General features: G+C 38.0%; 2 protein-coding genes across 2 annotated transcripts in view; one reads left to right on the top strand and one right to left on the bottom strand.

The window, feature by feature from the left end:
• LOC137959943 (probable ATP-dependent DNA helicase CHR12) overlaps positions 1-1,226 on the top strand; it is a 30,073-nt gene extending 28,847 nt beyond the window's left edge. The window contains exon 12 of the mRNA XM_068807369.1: positions 53-1,226. Coding sequence (XP_068663470.1) covers positions 53-756 — 704 coding nt within the window. The 3' untranslated portion in view covers positions 757-1,226. The remainder of the gene's footprint in view (positions 1-52) is intronic.
• Positions 1,227-1,624: 398 nt separating this feature from the next.
• On the bottom strand, positions 1,625-11,109 carry LOC137958745 (RAN GTPase-activating protein 2-like). The gene is made up of 2 exons (XM_068805847.1): positions 10,794-11,109; positions 1,625-3,537 (listed from the first exon to the last, which is right to left on the bottom strand). Exon 2 carries the CDS (start codon positions 3,524-3,526, stop codon positions 1,874-1,876), a length of 1,653 nt encoding a protein of 550 aa, XP_068661948.1. The 5' UTR covers positions 3,527-3,537; positions 10,794-11,109; the 3' UTR covers positions 1,625-1,873.
• Between the last annotated feature and the right edge of the window lie 9,469 nt (positions 11,110-20,578).

Below are 20,578 nucleotides of genomic sequence, written 5' to 3'. Positions count from 1 at the left end.
TATGTTCTTTGTCATGAAACTCACGAAAACAATACTTTTTTCTTTCTTTCAGCTCAAGACCGTAGAGAGATGCTGCAAGCAATCATGCGCAGAGGAACAGACTCATTGGGTGCAGATGTACCAAGTGAAAGAGAAATCAACCGTCTAGCAGCTCGAAGCGAAGAAGAATTTTGGATATTCGAAAAGATGGATGAAGAGAGACGACAGAGAGAGAACTATCGGTCAAGGCTGATGGAAGAGCATGAGGTGCCTGATTGGGCATATGCTGTCCATTCCCAGGACAAATGCAAAGGCAAAAATGAATTAGATTTTGCAAATGGTCAAATCACTGGCAAAAGAAAAAGGAAAGAAGTGGTTTATACTGATCTTTTAAGTGATATTCAATGGATAAAAGCTGTTGAAGGTGGAGAAGACTTGACTAAGATTACAATGAAGGGTAAGAGGAGAGAGCAAAATATTACTGAGGCCAATGAAATGACAATTGATAGTATTGCTGAGCAGAGAACTCCAGAACTCCAGATGGAGAATGATGAACTGAGTGAGGGAGGTAGTGACGACCTCATGAGACCCAAAAGATTCAAGTACAAGCATTTAGAACCCCTCAAAGATGAAGCTGAAGGTGGCGGAGAAAATAGTTGGCAGGGTGGAATATTTACATGGAAAACTCACAAGAGGAAGAGGTCTTCTCATAGCATAGCTCAGAGTTCGTCATCTGATGGCAGGAGATCATCATTTCAACAGCAACATAGTGGATAAGTATGAATGGATATCCGGCTGATACAACTAAAGGACATTGAGGGATATTGTGGCTGGCTATACAGAGTGTCCCCTTGGTTACGGTACACTTACAGATGGTCTGTAGATTTAGTTTTGTAGTTGGGGACTTACTAGTGTATTCAGCTTCCTTGTAGTGGTCCATCTCTTAATATCGAAGCTTAATTGTGGCTAAATTCGCCCCATGAGCAGGTTTATCCGTGTGCTACCTAATGATTTGTCATTGCAGAGCATGAGGATGGGTGAAGGAAAATCTACTGGTTCTTGCATCAATTATTGTACTGGTTGAAGTTTTATGCAAAAATAGTTGCTGCATCCTGTTAGTTATCACTTTAGTTGTCAGCATCAGGGGCCTGGATATATGTATTTTGTTTGGAGATGTAAAACAGGAAGCAGTACAATCCAAAGTTATGAATATTTAGCAATATTAATCGTATGTTGGTTCAAAGAAAGATCAACATCTACTTCACAAAATAATGAGCAGGAGGATACCCAATCTGGAATCTTTATCATAAGTTAGAAAAAGCTAATTGCACCGAGTTCAAACAGGAAGCAAGTGAACCAAATGAAAACGCATCAAAGGAAGAGGCGACCACTATTCCCTGTGGGAGAGGAGAGGCTGCTGTAATTCCATTCTTACAAAACACTGGCGGGATAATTTGCATCGTAGATTTTGGCTTTAGCTACACGATTGCATCATTTAAATTAACCCGAATTCAGTCAAATTATAGGATAAAAACCAGAAAAGTGAGAAGGGCCATTCCATTTTCGGCGTACACCTGGTGCTTGAGCTTGCCTTGTCAGATGATGGTTCTGTAAGCAATTAAAATCTCAAAGAACAAGCAAACCATAAAAACAAACCACTAAACCATCATTAACCGGGCCGTACGCATACACACCATGGGAGTCACATTCATCATCACCATGAAAGCAAAATCGAAGCATTGATCTCTGCTGCAAGCTACAACATCTGGTGGCGTGACATTTTAAAAAATCACTCCATGCAGTTTAAAATAAGTTAATCAACAGTGTTTCAGTCACCAAATAATAGTTTTAGTGCCAGCAAGAAGCAGACTTGAGTGGCCAAAACATTTGAGTCCTACTCATCAACTTTAAGACCTCCAAGCTTTGCCTCTAGTTCCTTTTCTTCTGCACCCTCGTCATCTTCCTCAGATTTCCTTTCTTCTCCACCCTCGTTATCTTCCTCAGATTTCCCATCTTCTTCTCCTTCAGGGTCATTCTCATCCAGCGGTGCAAGAACATCCAAGCACTTCTTACCTGCTTTTAGTATCTCCTTCACTTCTTCAATTCCTTCATCAGAAATTAAATTGCCATTTACATTCAAAAGCACAAAGTCAGGCTTAGAAACTACTGCTCGAGCCAATGTTCTTGCTCCTGCTCTCCTAAGATAATTTGTGCTCATATCAACTTCTTTCAGCTGTTCATGACCCTCCTTTAAGCCGTCAGCAATCTTCGTAGCCCCCTCATCCTTTAGTTCATTCTCAGATAAGTTCAACTTGCTCAGGCACTGTTTTTCTGCTATACATCCTGCTAATGCAGGAGCAGCTTCAACCGTGATATCATTTCCAGCCATTTCTATGACTTCAAGAGAGGGAGCAGAATTTTTAAGAGCATTTGCTAGAGCAATGGCCCCCTCGTCCGCTAAATTCAAGTAATTCAAGTAAACTTCTGTCAGAACCTTGAAACACGAAATAGTTTTGCTTAAAGCTTTTCCGGCATCCACACCAAACATGTTATCTTGCAGATCAAGCTTCTTCAAATTACTGCAAACCTCCAATGCCTCAGCTAATGCAACCCCACCATCAGAGTCCACCCTAGAGGAAGAGCACCTGAAATCCTCCAATAAAGCAGAGCGTTTCACTACTTCTGAAATAGCAATAGCCCCTACGTCTCCAGTCATATTATTATGAAAATGAAGAACCTTAAGATTCTCAGTAGATGGAATCAGCTCACAGACAGCCCTGGCAGCTTCTTCAGAGATACCATCATTCATCAAGTAAAGCTCCTCTAAGCTACTTTGAGATTTCAAAAGTTCCTCAAATGCCCTGACTCCCTTCTCTCCTAAGGCATTATTTGAGAGATCTAAATATCTTAAAACAGATCCCTGAAGAGCTTCTGCAAAGATACTCATGACCTCAAGTGCTTCAGGCTCAGGCCTACCTGCTATAAAATCTGACAAATCGATTTCAGTTAGCTGATCCTTTAGGGACGCTAAGATGGGCTCTGCTACACGTGCTGCACCAATCCCAAAGCTTCTGTTGCTAAAGCATATTTTAGTATAAGAGTTTCCTGGCACTGCTAGCGGCTTTAGAAGGTCTCGGGCCTCATCTGCTTCAATTAAAGCTCTTTTCCCACCAGAGATATCAAAAATGGTTGAAAGAGGACTCCCATTTGATAACAGATCCTCCCTGTTCTCCTGTTGAGGACCCCTTTTTAGGACTTCCAGCATGAGCTTGCTGGACTCCTTTGCATATAACTGCACTGCAGAGCTTCCATCACTGTCAGGTTCTTTCTCAAAATGTTCACTAGCAGCAGAAAAAGCTGTCTCTTCTATCTGTTTAGCATTTTCTTCAGCTTCTTCTGTGCTTAAAAGGCCATATTTTCGAGAGAAAATGGATGGAGAAGAAAGATTTTTAGTCATTCTCTCCACAAGCATCAGGCGAGTGCTCTGGCTTGGGGGCCACAGTTTTATGGAGAAGGGGCTGTGAGACGTCTCTGTTGTTGCATCCATTATGATGAAAGCTGGAAAAACAAAAGAGAGAGAGAGAGAGAGAGAGAGAGAGAGAGAGAAAAGAAGAAGAAGAAGAAGAGTAGGTTCACTTCACAGTTAACTGATGTCATCAGTAGCATATGCAAAGATAAATAAAATAATTAGAAATAGTCTTAATGGATAGCTGACATCAAAAAAGCATTTAGAGAAATCCAACGAACACGGAAGCTGATTTCATCAGTATAAGCAAATATAAATAAAATCATTACAAATTAGCACTACAACAATGCAGATAGTTGATGTGAACTCAAAAGCGCATAGTAGAAAAAGCTAACAAACTAAAATATTATTCCAATCCTATGAGAAAAAAGTGCACATCAGTAGCATATGCAAAAATAAATAAAATAACTAGAAATAGCCCATATGGATAGCTGATATCAACTTTTAAAAAACATTTAGAGAAATCCAACAGACATAGAAGCTGATTTCCATCAGTATACGCAAATATAAATAAAATCATCACAAAATTAGCACTACAGTAATGCAGATAGTGGATCTGAACTAAAAGAGCACGGTAGAAAAAACCAACAAACTAAAATGTTATTCCTATCCTATGAGGAAAAGTGCACCTTTTTTTAGAAGGATGAAGCTTTATTCTGAAACAAGGAATACAAACTTAGGAAGGGAGCTTCTTTACAATGAGAGATTGGAGGGCCACCCTTTGTTTTATCTAAGAGATCAGCCTCATTGTTTACTAATCTATATACATGGGTCCAAGTGGAATTACATTTGGAAAGCAGGTCCATAATTTCATGGAAGTGCTGCCAATGCCTCCACAGAGGATTAGCCTCCTTTTCACACCATCCAATTACAACATTCGAGTCACCTTCAATCCACAACAAGCCGCCAATTGAGGACTTCTATAGAAGGATGCCTACCTGAGACTGAGGAGCTCCATTGTACTAAAGTTAGATATGCCAATTGGTCCTGAGTAGGAAGCCACGAGAATACTTTCATGAGTCCCAGATAATACAGCCAATTTGGGCCTGGCCAGGATTTCCAAGAGTGTATCAGTCGAAATTAAGTTTTACCACATTGGGGGTAGGGGTTGCCATTCTACCAAGTGTCTGGGCTTAGGTGCCCAGAGCTGCATAACTACGGTCCAATTCCTTTTGAAGATGCCACCAGTAAGGTTCTGGATTTTTGTTTGGTGCTGATCCAGGCGAGGATTGATGCTGAGATTCCATTCATCACCCACTCATGACTATGTGGCTTCTATTCCCTTTCCAAACAATTCCCCCAAGGGATGTGCGTAAGGCAGGCAGATAAGAGAATTGAGCCCAGCTTTGGTAACCTCATGCAGTTCCAAGCTTGAGGATTTTAGTGAAGTTTCATGGCATGCCAAAACTAAGGCCCAATTTATGAAAGATACTGCACTAGATTTTCCATGTGAAGGGGTATTGTAGGAGTAAGTGATTGGTATCTTCTTCTGCAGATCCACACAGCGTACAAAGGCTGCTGGCAATAGTGGTACTGCATCTCCTTAGACTATCAAAGGTGAATATTCTGCCCTTTGCAGCACTCCATGTAAAGAATCTGATTTTTTGGGGTGTCGAAGGCCTCTATGAATCGCGGCTTCATGAGTTACTCAATCTCCTAGCCAGTTAACCACTTATAAGTAGAGCTGATAATGAACTCCTTACTTTAGATGGTGTCCAAATGATGGGACCAGCTTCAACCCATCTTAAAAGAGTATCATCAAGAAGATTAATAGAGAGCTAGTCTCTGGAGCTTCCTCATTGAGTCCCCTACAGATGTGAAGATTCCAGCCAGCTGGTTGATCGGGAGGTTCTGGCTTCAGCAATCATCAGGTCTTTTCCCAGTGTAAGATTGAAGACTCTCAGGTGGGATGTCTTCATATCTCTATCGTCAATCCACCAGTCTGTCCAGAGTAACAATGTCTCCCTTCCCCAAGTAGAATTTCACTCCCATGTTGAATTTATTGAGCAGAAGAAACAGGCGCACTAGATGAGTGAGAGGTTTCTTTTCTTCCCTCCATCAAGCCACTAGGATGCCTCAATTTACTTTCAACCAGATTCCTCCAAGCAATGTCGCTTCAGGTGTTAATCCTCCATAGCCGTTTCAGCAATAATGCTTGACTTGTCTCTTTGGTGGATTGGATGCCCAAACTGCCAAAGACTTTGGTTTGCAAACATCTACCCACACCATCAGGTGGTGTTAGAGCTGCTCTCAGCACCCCTACATAGGAATCTGCTTTTAATCAATTCAAATTTGTGGTGAATGTTATCAGGACAAGAGAGAAAGTAAAGATGGTAAAATGGCAAGCCAGCCAGACAGAAATTAAGGAGGGTCACTCCTTGGGCTCTGGTGAGGAGCTTCCCCTTCTAGGTAGATAGTCGAGCTTCTATTTGTTCACTCAATGGGACCCACAATGTTTTGCCAGGTCTTGTGGAGGTAAAAGGCAGACCAAAATAGATGGCGAGGCGGGCATGTGTATACACTCAATTCAGATGGTTAGCTCATTGACAGTGTCATCCCCCATGTTGAATCCGTAAAGATAGAATTTCTCCCAATTAATCTTCTACCTAGATGTGGTTTCAAAAAGACCCAGCAATGCCTTGAGACAAGTGCCTGATCCAACCTGCCATCATAGAATATGATCACGTCATCAGCAAATTGAATTATGGGAATATCCAATTCAGCATCTTTTGCAATTGGATAGAACCATCCTTCTCTTCATGTGGAGTATATCACAGCATTTAAGTACCTGCCAATGATGTTGAATAGGACTAAGGACAAGGGATCACCCTAAGGGATTCCCCTAGTCCCTTTGAAATAGCCAAATGCTGTCCTGTTGAGAAAGAGAGTAAGAGGCAGAGGAGATGCAACTCATGATCCATTTTCACCATGTAGTGCCAAAACCCATTCTTACAAGAATGTCGTCCAGCAAATTCCAATGAACTCTATCAAAGGTCTTTTCCAGGTCAACTTTCAGTTGCAAAGCTTGGAGAAACCCTTCATTTCAGACAGTCAATCTGTCATGCACCCTCATTGCAGCATCCAAATTACTTTTTCTAGCAAGAAAAGAACACTATCCATCATAAATCACCATCGCAATTGCCACTATAAGTAATTTGGCAAGCAGTTTGGCGATAATGTTGTAAGTGCTAGAGACCAGGCTTATTGGCCTGAAATCCATGGTTCACTCCACTTGATTTTTCTTCAAAACAAGAGCAATGAAGGATGCCCTATCACATGATTGTTGAGCCCATTTTAGTGGAATTTTTAGACTAAGCTACAGATGTCCTCCTTAATGAAGCTCCAACTGTGGTTGTAGTATTCTCCATTGTATCCATCTGGTCCTAGTGCTTTAGCACTAGGGAGTTTAGTGATAACTTGCTCAATTTGTTTATTAGAGAAAGGCAGCTTCATATGCCAGGATCAGGGATAAGCGATTATCTCAAGTTACTGATTTGCAGCTTCATCTCCATCTTTATGGTGAATAGCACTGTGAAATAACTCACCAACAGTCAGTAATATACAATCTATCCGCAGCTACTTCAGCATTTATTGTGAATGAGCTGACACGGTTAGGTTGCCTACAGACCGAGGCTAAGGTATGAAAGAACTTAGTGTTCTCATCACCCTCAATCAACCATTTGAATCTGACCTGCTATTTCCAATGGATTTGATCTTGATGTAAGAGAAGTTGCAAATCAGAACACAAACTGAGTCTTTGATCAAATTCAATAGGGGTAAGAGTGTAGTTTCCTAAGCGGAAGAAAAAACTGGTTATATCAATAGATGCAGAAAGACATCCATTGGACTTGAACCCTAATTCTCAAATTAATAAACAACCAATTTGATCATGAATCAATGCCCTTCCACTAGAAGTAATACCTAAGTATGAAATCCTGCATAGCCATCCATATAAGTTGTAGCAGGGTTACTGACATATCTAATTCTGGTGGTGCAATAACCATTAGCACAAGAAAAATAAAAGTCCTAAAAATACAAGGCTCCACCCACTTGTTTCTTGGGATGAAATGGCAAATGGCTAGTAACAATGCCCCCTCTTAAAAATTTTGTGTAATTAAACACCTTTCACCCCCAACCCAACCCTCACCCTCCAAAAAACATGGATAATTACACTTCCTAGTTTTGAAACTCTCTTTTTCCAACAAGAAAAATAAATCCTTATAAAAAAAGGTTAATGTCTCATATATATTTTGGGCTTATAAACCCACCAGTTTAAAGTGAGACCTACCTAACTACATTCAAGCTTTAAATCGTGGCCCACTTTTCAATATGAGCATAGTAGGACTCATCTAATAGGCCCCACATTTTGAGGTTTACTATTACAAGATGACATTCAAAATAGGATCACACTTCAAGATGGGAGCCAATTAGGTGGGTCTTACATAAAAATCTATACAAATATTGAAAAATAAAGCCAATATGTTAAGAATACATCTAGGTGAGTCCAACACAAGTAATTTGATCCTGCATTAAGCTAGTGGAACTATACACCCTTAAGATAAAAGAGTAATATTGCATTCAATAAAGCCATTCTTGTCTTGTTCTAATAGAAAACAAAATAAAAGAGAGGGAAGGGCAACTGTAATGAAATTTCAAAACCATGATGGCATGTGCTATTATCAATTCTCTAGAAGATTAATCTAATTTGGAAATTTACAAGGAGAACATCATTACCCAAAAAGATAATTGACAATTTACAAGGAGAATGTACTCTTAGCCAAAAGATAAAAATTTAGCAAAGCATGCAAGTATCATGTGTCAGTTGAAACTGCATAAGCCAATTCACAACATGAAACTTCTTCAGAAAGCTCCATCTTTTTCAAAAAGAAAAAAAGAAAAAAAAAAAGCTTTAAACTCAACATTTTATTTTACACAATGGAAAATCAAAATAGGAAACCAAACAACAGAATCAAATAAGCCTTCAACCAATAGTGTAACTATTCCTAAGGCTGGTTTAATGTTGCAAAGATACTCAGCTGTTTAATCATCATCTTCCGGTTCAAGTGCTTTGAGACAAACTAATCATGAACAACCCCTGCATTCAAAGTGCCCCAATAGCTGGAAGCTTTACCAAAATCAAGCTTCAAAATATTTTAAAAAAAATCACAACAAGAACGCCTCAAGAACACATATTTGAAAATCTAGACAAAGGCATTTTTTAAAACCAGAACTTTCCTCAAGACAATAACCCATTCCTCTTTTCAAGAATTTTTTTTCCATTTAAATAAAAAATCCAACAAGCCACTCAAAAATAGAGCATCCTTCTCAACTTAGATTAATTAAAGTCCTCTCAGTTCCACAAACCTAGAGTCCAGAATGAAGTAATGTCAAAACTTATGAACCAAGACACTAGCTTTTTCATTTTGAATCTTGAAACCATGCTTCCTGGTGAGAACCCAAAGACCTCCTACAGAAAACCACCCATGTCACCATTGAGACAAAGGCCCAATTCACAGCACTAGTAAAATTTAATAATATCCTCCATGTGAGAAACAAAAGATGGTACATGACTGCATCATCCACCCTAACAGACTCAATGATCACAGACATTCTAAAGATCGACAATCAGAAGGGTTTATCAATGGAGGTTGAAATCCCATCAAGAAATAAAAAAGGCCTAACATGAGATGTATGGAGGTAGTTAAGAAAGCTCAAAATAGGCAAGCTCAGTGATGAAACTAGAAAATGATAGTGTGAAACAGAGAAGAAGAACTGACATAGTTAACCTTAGTATAGTTGGGATAAGACTTTAAAGAAAAAATAATACAATAGATAAGGCCCTAAAGTTGAAACTATTATTAGAAAAAAAAAGTAAAGAAACTAAAATCAAGGATGAGGTTTTTATAGTAAACAAAAAGTGGTTCCAATTAGATGTCTAAAAGTAATATAAAAAAATAAATAAAGCAGGGACAGAAATCCAACAGAGGACAAAGATGAATGAATAATCTCCCCGTTCACATATGCTACGGTGCCTTTCCTGTTAAGTGCAGCTCTTTATTACCAAGAAAACAACCAATTGACTTCCGTAAGTTACTTGGGTCTCTCTATTACTAGCTCCATAGCCTCTATCATAATCTTAGCTATGATGGGTAAGATTTTCAGCATATAATATCCAATCCATACTTTTTTCAAAGTATATGATATTCATACATACACATATACATGAAAATATATTTACTGAAACATTACAGCCCTAAACCAAAATGTGTGACATCATTGTGACACAAGCCTCGTTAAACAATTCAAGAATCCAAAGAGATTGTGGGAGGGAACAAATGTCACGTTCAACTTTTTCTCAACATGAATGATCCAATAGTGTTAGGCAAAAAGTTTTAGAAAGCCTGGTTCCAAGTCCAACAACCACATAAATCTTTATTCCCAAAATGACAAAGCAGAGTCAGGGAAAGGGAGAGAATTCATGTTAGCACAAAGTTTTTGATGAGAAGGTTGCATTACAAGAACATCTGACTGCATATATCTCAGAATGTTACTTTGGAAGCAACATAGAAAAGAAAGAGAAGTAGTTTATAACACATGAGGACCATACATCAATCACAAAAACAGGAAGTTAAGTCCTTGCTACAATAGGGAAGCCTGAGGTAGTTGAGCACCAATACTAGAAGGTGTGATTTGACAGCTACATTCTGCTTCGTGCATTAATTGAGGAGGCAGCAAGTTCATAAAAAAATGTGATGAATAAAGCCCTTCATTCTTCAACTCCAAAATCTAGATGGTGCACCTTTGGACATGTAGGGATACACACGCCAACAGGGCAAGTAAAGGTAGATTTCATACTTAAAATAATTAGTAAAAAAATGTATATCTATACTTTTGGTTAGGTAAAGAGATCGAAGAATGCCCATTCTGCATCCAATATTTCAGGGTCTATTCCAAAAAAAATGATAGAAGAATCTCATACATTGTAAATCAAATTCCCAATTGCTCAAACTTAACTAAAAAACTTCGATTTGATCTACAGTATTGCTTTTTTTTTTTCCCTGGCCAATGCAACTAGTATAACAGTTTAACGGAAGATAAAACAATACTATCAAAACAATACACAGTATTCCGCCCATAAATTTCAATAGGAAAAGGGTTACAGAAAAATCATGAAGAATATAAATGACTTTATAGCACTAAACGCTGCCAGCATCTAGACCACACAATCTAAAATTGCTACGAAACGTAATAGAGAGATTTGACGGAGAAAAAAAATTGGAATAGATACCTGACTCTTGAGAAAGAGAGGAAGGGCAAGACAGCAAAGGGCGGGAAGGTAGCAGGGAGCGCGGGAGGGCAAAATTGGGCTCTGGATTGGGATTTGGGAAATAGAAGAGTTTACCGGCGAAAAGGAGGGAACCAGTAAACCCTTGTCTTTTTCGGAGTGTAATCCGGACGGTGCACTCAGGTCTTACTGAACGGCTGGAGTAACGCAGTGAGGAGGATTCAAAAATCAAAATGCTTCGCCCAACAAGGATTCCATTACAACTGTACAAAACCGATCCACAAAGTTCTCTTTGCGTCTTTCGCTGACGACTTTTCACCCTCTTGGCAGCGTTTGAAATTTTCACAAATAAAAATACTTTAAATTAAAGAAAAAATAACAAAGTTTGATAAATAAATAGAACAAGCTTACTATGGGATTACCTGAACTTGTCCACATGAATATGTTGAGATGTTATTTTTGTTTCTTCAGGATATAATTTTTTTTCATATTTTCATATTTTAATAAGATAACAGTTATCCTAGGGGTGGTATCAAGTTGAACCAAATTCAAACCAGTATATGTTCGGGTTTGGCTTGATCTGAATACTTCAAACTCAAGTTCAACCTCGAGCCTAAAATTGGAATCGAACTCGAGCCGACTTCGAGCTCCAACCTACATTTAAACTACAAAAATAAATAAAGAGAATATTGTGAGAATTTAGGAGGAGTCTGAAACTTTGCAATGAAGCATACTAATGTATAATAACCAACTTAATAAACATAAAAGAAAGAGCAAACACCTCCATCAATATTGTTTATTCCATTGGCAAACAACAATATTAGATTTTGAAGGACACAAAAGAGTTAAACGATCAATCGTCTTTGAGGTTTGAGGTAAATAAGAGCTACTATCAACCAAGTAAAGAGGTAATTGATGAGAGCAATTAGAGTTAAGGGTATTTTTATATATAAAAAAAAATTTATACTAACGAATCGACTAACTAGCTAACAAAACGAGTTTGGAAAATCTTGAGTTGTGCTCAAGTAAAGACTAAAGTGAGTCGAGCTCGAACAGTTTGCGAGCCAGTTTGGCATGGTGCCACCCTTAAGTAATCCTAATAATTACTATTATTTATATAATATAAAATAATTACTCGATAGGCCGAGTATCATATTGCAGTCCAAATGGACTAGGAGTAGGTGGAGATGGACTTACCTCGATGGGGTCTATAAACTCTACAAGTATGGTATCGGGCAATGCTTTAGGGGGTTGAAGAGTTTTTTTCCAACAAGGGACACAACTAGTCGAGGAGAGGCTTGTATAAATGAGAGACCTTGAGAAGCATTATCGGAGTAGTATAAAGTGTCTTCACAGAAGGTCACATCCCTAGACAAAGTAGTATTTGGAGAATAGGATTATAGCAAACATAACATTTCTGTGTGTGAGAGTATCCTAAGAAGATACACTTGATAAATTTTGAATCAAATTTACTTCGATGAGGTGAGGTAACATGAACAAAACATGTAAGCATGAAGAGTCTCAGAGGAAGCGAAAATAGTTCATCATTAGGAAATAATAACAAGTATGGGGATTTATGACCAAGGACAAATGAGGGTAGCCTATTAATGAGAAAGCATGCAATAAGTATGGCATGTGGCTAGTAGAAGTATGGTACTTTCATGAAGTATAATAAGCCGCGGACTACCTCTAGAAGATGACGGTTTTTTCGTTCCGCTACACCTTTTTTTGAGGGGTGTAGACACAAGATGTTTGATGGATAATGTCATTTTTTTTTTACAAAAAGAGTAAAGGTCACTAGAGATATATTCTTTGGCATTATCACAGCGAAGTACTTTTAATTTCTTACCAAATTGAGTGGCCACTATAGAATGAAAGGATTTTAAAATGGATAAAATTTCAGATATCTTTTTAAAGAGGAATATCCATGTGACACGAGTAAAATCATCAATAAAAGTGATAAAGTCTCTTTTTAAAGAGGAATATCCATGTTTGAGACACTCAAGGGTCCCCATACATCTGTGTAGATCAAATAAAAAGGAGCAACACCTTTAAGATCATTCTGAGGAGAATGTGTGGTTCTTTGGTGTTTGGTCACCCGACACACTTCATAGGTCAAACTTGACAAATTTTTGAATGCTAGAAAGAGAAGGTGGAGAGATGGTGTTGAGGGATGTCCCAACCGATTGTGCCATAGTCTCACCTTGGTGAAATGATTGAGACACTCAAGGGTCCTCATATAATTGTGTGGATCAAATAAAAAGGAGCAACACCTTTAAAATCATTCTGAGGAGAATATGTGGTCCTTTGGTGTTTGGTCACCTGACACACTTCACAGTTCAAACTTGACAAATTTTTGAAGGTTAGAAAGAGAAGGTGAAGAGGTGGTGTTGAGGGATGTCCCAACCGATTGTGCCATAGTTTCACCTCGGTCAAATTTTTGAGACACTCAATGGTCCCTATACATCTGTGTGGATCAAATAAAAAGGAGTAATACCTTTAAGATCATTCCGAGGAGAATATGTGGTCATTTGGTGTTTGGTCACCTAACAGAGTTCACAACTCAAACTTGACAAATTTTAATGTTGGAAAGAGAAGGTGAATAAATGGTGTTGAGGGATGTCCCAACCGATTGTGCCATAGTCTCACCTAAGTGTGCTTGGTTGAGACTGCATTTATTTGAAGCACGTCCAAGTAGTAGAGCACCCTTTGTTCACAGCCTCCACCAATTTCCCGCTTACTTGTTAGATATTGAAACACACAAGAAGTGGGTCAGAAGGTGATGGAGCAATTAAAATGTTTAGTAAGTTGACTAACAGACAAGAGGTTCAAGGGAAAGCCAGAAACAAAGAGGATAGTTGTAAGCGGAAGTGATGATGTAACAGTGGTAGATAATTTCCCGATAACTTTAATTTGGGATCCATAAGCTATGGTAAGAAATTTATCTAAAATACAAGGAGAGAAAGACTATAGTGTAGACCTTTGTTATATGTGAGATGCTCAGAGGCCTCTAAGTTAATAATCCAGGATGAAGAGGAGGTAGTACCAGAGAGCATACCTAAAGCGGTGGTGGCGGTATCAGTAGTGAAGGAACTTGGAGGAGAGATAGGTCATACTCATCATCAGTGAGGGTCTTTTTGTCTGACGGTGGTGCATACTTGTCCTCCTTTGTGCCATCGGCTGAGGCTTGATTAGTTGTGGCCCATTCTGGCCTACCATGGAGTTTCTAAAACTGTTCAATGGTGTGGTCAAATCTTCCACAATGAGTGCATTCCTTGTTGTTTGTTCTGGAGGAACCAATCCTTACACTTCTTCCTCAACCTCCTCTATAATTTCTACCATAACCTCGGTTGGTAGAGGATGTGCCCTTATTACCGGAGTACATGGTTGATGATACTTCAGTAGGAGAAGGGGGAGAAGAATTTTGAATGTGAAGTAAGGTGGCACATACATCATCAAATGTGGGAATAGCGGAGGAGCTAAGAAGTTGAGTTTTAACAACCTCAAGATAGGACTTAATATTCCATAAACAGATAGTGGTTGCTAAAACTTCCTTCTGCTTATCTTAAATAGAGACATCGATAGAGTTAGGTTGGGCTAGCTTCCATTCTTAAATAAGGCCTCTGAATCTTCCCAAGTACTCATGTATGTTGTCTCATTGTTTAGTAATATACATACTTTAGAAGACATCATACAACTTTTATAGACTATCTGTGTTAGAACACAATTTGACATATGTGTCCCAAACCTGTTTGGTTATATCCAGGGTGGACAACATTGTTGGCTACTTGCTCTTCCATGTTGTTGATGAGTCATTTAACCACCAAGGTGTCATATTTCAACCACTTATTGTAAGTACTACCTTCTTCATCAATAGGTGGTTCAAACTTGGTTAGGTGACCTAGTAGGTCTCGGGTAATAAGAAACCTTTAAACCGATTTGGGCCAACTTGATTAATTGGATAACCCTCTCAAGGGTATAGTAGTGATACTGAGGATATCACTCTTACTACAAATGTGTTCTTCAGCCATTGTAGAAAAACTTTTTAGTATCTCTTCAAAAAACAATGAGAGAATAGGAGAGCTTACTTGTAAAGGATGAAGGAAAGATGTCCAAAGGTAATGTCCAAACCTTGGATTATTGAACAAGCCTGAGTTGATGTTGGGCTTAGGTCAATGTTCCATCCACTAAGTAAGAAGGAGAGGCTGACGATGACTTCATCCTTAAAAAACGTGATAGTTAATTTATTCACCAAATCATGATCTTTAGAAGATCTTCCATAAAATCTCCCACTTTCCAAAATTATTTCAACCTTTTGTTGCCCTAATTTTTTTAGGCAAGGATACCAAATCAAATTCTTTGTAATCTTTAAAAAAAAAACAAATATCTCAAGCAGCTAGAATAGAAGATCATGTGACTGAAAAACAATCTTCTAAATGAGGTAGTTTCCTCCTTAAATTGGCACCAACTTAGCAACCAAAGAAGACACCTCTCCTTGCTTTTTTTCTTGAATTATTTTGGCAACGCAGTCTTCCACTGATCTCAACGTAGAAGGGAGGAAAAAGAAAATATTCATGCATTAAAAAAACTACCAAACCAGTACCTTAGGCTCGGCAAACCAAAGACTGCCTTCTTGAGCTTGCTTGGAGGAGAAACTTGCTTTAAAAAGTGTGGTGCCACCTTGGTCTTTCCAAGATAACATCTAGAACTCCTGTTTTCTTTGCTTATTTTTTTGTAAACTGATCTCCGAACCTTAGATTCACGTGGGGATCTATGCAAGAAGAAGAAAAACTCCAAGAAAACTTGTGGCTACGAATCAAAACAATCAAGAGGCTCGGTTCTTCAAAAAACAACTTTCCAAAGAAACATTGAGGGAGGAAGAAGTATCCAACATAATCATCTTCTTAAAACCAAAAAAAATATCAAGATTGGACATAATAAGCACGAGATAGTAGCCTTCCAAACTTTGCATGCACTAGTAGTAACTCTCTATGCAAAACAATCTCGATATAAACCGATTTCAGCCAAAAACTTGCAACTGACTGAAAAATCCAGCTTTCACAAGCTTCTTGCAAACTGAGAGATATGAATCCAAATATTATCATAGGATGAAGAGAATAATCTCTGAATCATAATCTAGAGATAAAAAACCGAGATCAAGAAGCCATCAATAGATAATAATAACAAGAACAAGGAATTTATCTCAACAAGCTTCAATTTTGCTTCACAAGGAGTCTTGCATGAGTAGCCTTGATCATGGATTCTTTAGAGCATCATCTTGATATGGGGATCCTAAATTCAATGCTTTGTTACCATGTTGAATTTAGGACCTCATGATTAAAACCTCGAGCAAAGTAAGAGAGGGAGAGAAGAAGAGAAGAAGAGAAGGAGAGAAGAAGAGAAGAGAACCTGGATAAAGAAGGGAGAAGGAGAGAAGAAGAGAAGAGAACCTGGGTAAAGAAGGGAGAAAGAGAAAAAAGGGAGAGAGTCTTTAGGCTAAGAGAACTTGAATGAATTAAGAGAAGGGGAGAAAAACTTGATGCTCTACCCCAAACCAAAGGCCTCTATTTATGGTTTTTGAGAGGATGTTACAATGTCAATAATGCCCTTAGGGCCACAAGCTTCACATGAGAAATGACATAATAGACATGTTCTCCTTGACTAATTAAACACTTGGGCCATCTTTATGAGATGACACTTTATTTACTATCATGCCACCCCTCTTGGACGTGTGGGCTTTCTCCGTACTCATGTGGGTTTGAGCCCATATTGTAACATATACAATATTTTTTCACCACCAGCTTGAAGGAGAATGTTGAAAGACATAGACAAACTTAGGTGTTATTATTGTAAATATCTTATATTTTTTGCCTCTTCTTCACTCTCTCTAGGGTAAAGGGTATACTTATAATTTATGTATTAATTGACATCTATAAATAAAGGCTAAGGGGGAGGGTTTGGAGATCTTCTACAACCCCAATTCTCCTCTCATTCTCTCTCAACATGATCTCTTTCTTCTCTTCTCTTCTCTTCTCTTCTCCTCTTCGTCGTCCTTTTCCTGTTTTCTTCTTCTTCCTACTCTTCTTTACTAGAAAGTACAACATATGGATTCCTAAAACCAACATTCCTATAAATTCTTTGAAGATGTCTAGTGATAAAACTCACTTCATTTGAGCTTTCTTAACTAGAGTTACTTTCAGTAGCACTCATCTTGGCCTTAAGAGCAATGTTTTTCTTCTTAGGTTACTCTTCCTCAACATCTTTTGGTTTCCTCTCATATGTGAGAAGGATTCCTAGTAGCTCTTTTGAGCTTATAGTTCTAAAGTTAACATTCTCATGAATAGTTGTCTTCCTCATGTCTCATGACCTTGGAAATGCTTTGAGAAGCTTGTCGTTACGCCTATAAAAGGAAATCTTTTCTCCTAAAATTTTTAAATCATTAATTATATGAGTGAACCTTGAGTTCATTTTGGCTATTGACTCACCCGGTTTCATTTTAAATTCATCTTATTGGGCTATCAATAGGCTAATCCTAGACTCTTTTACTCTAGTGGTTCCTTCATGTATGACCTCTAGTTTTTCTCAAATTTTCTTAGCGGTCTTACATGTGGAGATCCTATTGAACTCGTTTGGTCCAAAGGCACACAACAAGAGGTTTATGGCCTTGGAGTTTGTTTTGAGCAGCTCTTTGTCTTCCTTAGTCAACTCATTGAATTCATTTGCAACTAGAAGGCTATTTTTGTGCTTTTGAGGCTCAAAAGGGTCATTCTTAGTTACATTTTATATGTCTCATTCCATGGATTGAAGGAAGAACACCATTTTTACCTTCCAATATCCGTAGTTGGTTCCATTGAGCAAAGGTAGAAGGTTGGCATGTTGCCTTTTGGGAATGAGCAATTTGTCTTGAAATGCCATTTAATCTTTTTCAAAATCAAGGGAATTTTGAATTAAATTAAGTATTTGGCTTGGTAGTGGGGGGGGGGGGGGGGGGGGGGGGGGGGGGGGGTGGGGGTGTGAATTAAGATTATTAAATTAAAAATAAGTTGTGTGAGTGAATAAAGAATCATGCATAAGAGCAAGTCAAGATAAAATCTCACAAGCACACACGATAAGGACAAAAAGAATTTTTGTTGTTGATGTCTCCCTAGTGGTTGTCATCGCCCAAGAACCCTTGCTTGGGAAAATTTTACTATTTAAAAAACTCTAATAGTTGGAATTACAAAAGATATTTTGGCTCTCTTTGGCCACATGTAGTTCAATACACGATTTGTATAAAGCCAATCTCCCCAAGAGATTGCTACTAGATTCTAGGTCCAATTAGGCTTCTATCTAGATTATATAGGTTCTAGATAAACCTTTCACAAATAAAAATAAAATAAAGGTAAATTACACCCTTACTTGGAGAGATGTTTCTCCTTGAGAGATACAAACTTCCTCTTCCTTTGTACCACGATGTGAGATGATGGAGTTTTTGACTGTATGTTTTCAAGGGTTGATGAAAGAGAAATGAAAATTTTCACAGGTGTGAGGCTCTCTATTCCACTCTAAAGCACTTTCAAAGGAATTTCACAAAATAGAGAATAATAGATTGAGTATTTGTCAATAAAGGCTCATTCACTTTACACGGTTTGGTGGGTGTATTTATAGCTTCCCTAACTCAAACTAGACATTATTTTCCCATTTTCAAAAGTCAATACTTTGATTAATCGATTACTAAAAAATGATTGATCGATCAATGAATCATAACGACTACTTTTTTTGTTAGACAGTGACTTATTGATTGATGGACGGATTGATTAATGTGTCACCATTGGTCCAAAAAAGTTGACTTGATCAATCATTACCAATGGATGATCGATCAATGCATTTTCGTATGATCAACCATGTATTATGTCCCTTACTGGTAAGGTTCTGTTTGGTCAATCAATCAGGTGGGATGATCGATCATTCCATGTGAAATTTGTTTGCCTTGGCAGAAAAGATCAATTAATCCAAGTGAGATGATCAATCATACATTATAGCATGAAATGACCATGTTTTGAATAATCGATGAATTAAATATGGTTGATCGATCATGCTTTATATTTATAGCCTACACAGTTCAGAATAGTTGATCATTACCAGTAGTTGATCAATCATTCCAATCCCAATTCAACAATGCAGAGGAATATTTTTCTATAACTGCTCTAGTATATTCTAAATGATGTTTATGATGATCCTAAACACGTCTAAATGCAAATTATGTCCTAAAGGTCCAATTTCACATATGTAGTTAAAGAAAGGGCATTTAGAATACTCTCTTACGTAAGTGATTGAGTTTGGACATTGGACTATTACACTTGAACTCTAGTTTTCTCATTATCTTCTTCCTTGTGGTTTCTTCTTCAAGAGACGCTCTCCAATGGTGTTTGAGGTCTTGAGTTTGGCTTGAAGCTTTAGACCTTGAGATGCATTTACTCTTGAAGGTGAAATATCTAAAATACTTAGATTTTCAAGTTGTACATAAAAAAAACATGGGAGTCAACATCTTTAGGCTCCATCTCATATGCTAGGAGACTCCTTAGAAGCTATTCCGAACTCATGGACCTAAAGTTAGCATTCTCACGAATGGTATTCTTCCTCATATCTCATAACTTTTGAAGTGTCTTGAGAAGCTTGTCATTTTACCTATAAAGGGAAATCTCTTCTCCTTGAATGTTCAATTCATTGATTATATGAGTGATGTTAAGCACCTAGCCAATACTACCCAAAAGATCGGTTTGTTTGGTAGGGGAAAGCCAAGTACTTAACCCCAAGATCATAACAATACTCCCATCGTTATGAGCCGACATCCACGGCGGCCCACTCTAGCAACACTAGCCCAACCCACTTTTTGAGCCTACCAGTAATTTTAATCGGGCCTCTAGGTCGCTCCCTTTATGTTGCCCCCTTTGGGATTCAAACTCGCAACAACGGCATAGCTTTGATACCAAAGCACCTAGCCAATACATACTAAAAGATCGATTTGTTTGGTAGCGAAAAGTCAAGTACTTTAACCCCAAGATCATAACAAGTGAATTTAGAGTTCATCTCAGCTATTGATTCACCCAATTGTATTTTAAATTCATCGTATTAAGCTATCAATAAGCTAATTCTAGAGCCCTTGACTCTAGTGGTCCCTTCATGTGTGACCTCAAATTTGTCCCAAATTTCTTTAGTGGTCTTATATGTGGACATCCAATTGAACCCGTTTGGTCTTAAGGTATTCAACAACAAGTTGATGATAGCCTTGAAGTTTGTTCTGAGTTCTTCCTTATCTGCCCTAGTCAACTCATTGAACTCCTTTATGACAAGGTGATCATTCTCTTTGTGCTCCAAAGGGGCATTATTTGCCACATGCGATATGTCACAATTCATGAATTGGAAGAAGAATTTCATTTTTACCTTCCAATAGCTATTATTTACACCATTGAATAGAGGGCAGTGGTTGGCTTATTGTCCCTCGTGAAGGAGTAATTTCCTTTAGATGCCATTTGAATCAATATTCAAAATTTCAAATGTGCTTAGGCTTACTCTGATACCAATTGTTGGCGCATGGTTTCTCAAGAGGGAGTTAATTGAGTTTTTAAAAATTTAAAAAGTACATACAAATTAAAATATATTTAAATAAAAATAAGACAAAATAAATTCACATACCACAATAAACACCAATTTTTTTGTTATCAATATTCCCCTATTGGTATTCACCACCCAATAATTTGTGTTTGGGAAATTCCACTAATATGAGATTTATTATCTTTGAATTATAC

The sequence above is a fragment of the Aristolochia californica genome, unplaced genomic scaffold (assembly GCF_029961685.1).
Source record: "Aristolochia californica isolate CCGP_79_NKW_82.1479 unplaced genomic scaffold, dmAriCali1.0.hap1 SCAF_3, whole genome shotgun sequence".
Classification (NCBI taxonomy): domain Eukaryota; kingdom Viridiplantae; phylum Streptophyta; class Magnoliopsida; order Piperales; family Aristolochiaceae; genus Aristolochia; species Aristolochia californica.
Note: the sequence above shows the minus strand (reverse complement) of the source record. Positions and strands in the feature narration are given on the sequence as shown.

Coding starts and splice junctions, on each gene's coding strand:
- LOC137958745 (XM_068805847.1), bottom strand. CDS start 3,526: ATGGATGCAACAACAGAGACGTCTCACAGCCCCTTCTCCATAAAACTG.